Below are 3,356 nucleotides of genomic sequence, written 5' to 3' on the forward strand. Positions count from 1 at the left end.
CAAACAATCTTTGATCTGTCCTTCTTCTCCTTTTCTTGACTTTGAGTTTGATTGTTTGTTGTGTCTTGTGAATTTCATCTGCCCCTTCCTCGTCCTCTGTATCCTCTTCCTCCTCGACCACGGCCTCTCCCTCGAGCTCCATTGTTTTGTTGATATGAATCTGAATATAAGAGCTTTCCTTGTGCATCTTGATCGTCATCAAGAATTCTTTCTTCGTAAGCTTTCAATCTCCCGATTATATCTTCAAACGGAGTAGTATTTAAATCCAAAACTTGCTCGAGAGATGCTGTGATCTGTATGTACTTGCTCCTTGGTAGACTATTTAAGAATTTCTTTACTAGAATATTTTCTTCAATGATCTTTCCAAGTGCCGCTGATTTAGACGCCATCTCTGATAACTTCCCCGAGAAGCTATCTATAGTGTCTGAGTCTTTCATCTTGATCCTGTCGAATTCGGTCATGAGGGTTTGTAGACGCGCTTCTTTGACACGATCAGCTCCTACGTTGCGTGCTTTGACCGCGTCCCATATCCCTTTGGAAGTCGCTTCTAATGTGTAGTTTTTTGTTTCAAATAAAACCCTAATCTTATCGTTGTTTTCTAATTATAATAATGTTATCTTTGCTACATTGATACTTTTTATTAGGGGTATTAAAAAAATCTCCATACCAGTTTTATTATTTATAGTCATATCAATGTCAAATCAGGGGTATTAAAAAAATCTCCATACCAGTTTTATTATTTATAGTCATATCAATGTCAAATCAGGGGTATTAAAAAAATCTCCATACCAGTTTTATTATTTATAGTCATATCAATGTCAAATCAGGGGTATTAAAAAAATCTCCATACCAGTTTTATTATTTATAGTCATATCAATGTCAAATCAGGGGTATTAAAAAAATCTCCATACCAGTTTTATTATTTATAGTCATATCAATGTCAAATCAGGGGTATTAAAAAAATCTCCATACCAGTTTTATTATTTATAGTCATATCAATGTCAAATCAGGGGTATTAAAAAAATCTCCATACCAGTTTTATTATTTATAGTCATATCAATGTCAAATCAGGGGTATTAAAAAAATCTCCATACCAGTTTTATTATTTATAGTCATATCAATGTCAAATCGTATTCTAGTACTGTTAATCTGAAGTCTTTTTGAAATTTATTTTAAATATCAGATATCTGCTGGGCTCTAGTTCTTGGTGGGATTCTTCAGTTCGTCTACAACAAAGACCGTGGTGACACTAATCTGTACAAAGAACTGGATGTAGAAGGCTTTGCAGATAAAGTGAAATTGGGGAATAAGAGATTTGAACCTATGAAGAAAGTTGGTGCAAGTAGCATGTCTGTGGGTTCACTAAAGAATGCTATGGCCCACGTGCGTTTGGAAGGAATAGAGAAAAAGAAAGATACCGAGAAGAAGGTAATTCATCTAACAGTCCACTTAATCTATATGTATGATTATTCTTTTGTACTGTATACTTACCATCCATATTTATTACAAATTGTTTTTGTTTGTAGAAACCGAAGACGTATACGGTAAAGGGGTATTTCCGTCCAGTGAAGGGTGCAACTCCAGAAACCATCACTCGTTTACTTGAGACTAAAGGCCCGATTGGTTTCACTCTTGATTTCATCACTCCACTTGCAGACCTTCGAGATGTAAGTTTTTTTAAAATTTTGGATATCATGCATTCATCATAACTTGACAATAAATTAAAGTATCAACTTATTTGGTATGGTTTCAGGGAATTTACAGGGTTCCCAAGCCAATAGATGGAATCAAGAGGCACGTAGTCATGATCGTGGCGCATGGATTAACTTTAGAGCGAGAAATATTCTTTGAGGTGCAGAACACGTGGGGGACAGATTGGGGAGTCAATGGACATGGGAGGATCATCATCAGTGGATCTACTGATGATGTTTTTTACCTGGATGAGATTCTTGAGAAGAAAAAGAAGAAGTAAAATTAAATTAAAGTCAATCTGCATGAGTTGTTTGTCTGCTTTAAAGACTTGTTTCATTTTACTCCATTTTTATTTATGTCTCTTTGAACTTTTGAAATCTTCTTTCTGAACACGATGGGAAAGTTGTTTAAAAAACTTATATTCAGCAAAATCTAATCAACAGCCTTATATATTATATCTTTCTATATACTTCCTATTTAATATGCATCAATTTTCCATATATCTTTCATTATGCATCAACTTTCCATATCGTTCTCATTGTGAATATATATTATCTGTAATTTCATTGTAAATATGTTTATATTCTAATTTTTTTGGCTAAGATATGTTTTATATTCTGGTTAAAGACCTTCCAAATACACGAGAAATCCCTGAATTCATTAGTCCAAATAAACACAAATTTACTAATCATTAATCAACAACCTAGCATATAAAGTTCAGTTTTATCACGATTTTGTTATCTAATCTCTGCACTAGAGTCAGAATGAAGGTATACTATCCGCTTAAACATCTAAATCTATACCAATAAAGGAGGCTTTGCTCCCTTCTCCTTGCGCCACGTCAGCATGGTGGGAGGGGCAATCGCCGACACGAGTCGTCCAACCTGTCCCCCGCGTCTTTCCCTTCTGTTCCGTGTCGTGTGGCTTTTGTGTTTTGATGAGAACTAGGCTTTAAGTTAATTAAATTGGTTTGGCCCAAGACCCAAATGTGCTTAGGTTTGGTCGTTGACTTCTTCTTCCAGAAGCGACCTCTCCGATGAAACTCACGAAACCAGACCGTCGATCCGAGCTCTATAACGCCTTCCAATCCATAAACCCTTTCTTTACTCTGAGTTTCCCTCAATTAATCCACTCCGCCCATGTTAATCAAACAAAATACCTCTTCATTTTCCACCGTAACTGGTTCGAGCTTCCTCTATAAATGTCTCTCATTTCTTCAATATTGAGTACAACGCAAACGATTTCGCAAACGAGTTCCACCGGCAATTATTTCCATATCAAGCAATTCTGATGGCGTCTACGTACACGCTACTTGCCGACCTGAGAGCCGGCCGATGCTCTAACACCGCGAAGGTCCGTCTACTTAGGTCTGTCTACAAATCTGTTTCATCTTGTCTTCACGTGTTTGTTTTTGCAGAATATTGATGTTTTTATTTTTTTCTTTAACAGCACCGCGGAGGTCCGTCTACTTAGGTCTGTCTACAAATCTGTTTCATCTTGTCTTCACGTGTTTGTTTTTGCAGAATATTGATGTTTTTATTTTTTTCTTTAACAGCACCGCGGAGGTCCGTCTACTTAGGTCTGTCTACAAATCTGTTTCATCTTGTCTTCACGTGTTTGTTTTTGCAGAATATTGATGTTTTTATTTTTTTCTTTAACAGCAC

At 36.2% G+C, this 3,356-nt stretch overlaps 1 protein-coding gene across 1 annotated transcript in view; it reads left to right on the forward strand.

Moving 5' to 3' along the window:
* LOC106329697 (cysteine proteinase-like) overlaps positions 1 to 1,972 on the forward strand; it is a 4,767-nt gene extending 2,795 nt beyond the window's left edge. The window contains exons 2-4 of the mRNA XM_013768363.1: positions 1,184 to 1,428; positions 1,527 to 1,667; positions 1,754 to 1,972. Of these exons, the coding sequence (XP_013623817.1) occupies positions 1,184 to 1,428; positions 1,527 to 1,667; positions 1,754 to 1,972 (605 nt within the window). The remainder of the gene's footprint in view (positions 1 to 1,183; positions 1,429 to 1,526; positions 1,668 to 1,753) is intronic.
* Positions 1,973 to 3,356: the final 1,384 nt, after the last annotated feature.

Source organism: Brassica oleracea, chromosome C3, assembly GCF_000695525.1.
Source record: "Brassica oleracea var. oleracea cultivar TO1000 chromosome C3, BOL, whole genome shotgun sequence".
Classification (NCBI taxonomy): domain Eukaryota; kingdom Viridiplantae; phylum Streptophyta; class Magnoliopsida; order Brassicales; family Brassicaceae; genus Brassica; species Brassica oleracea.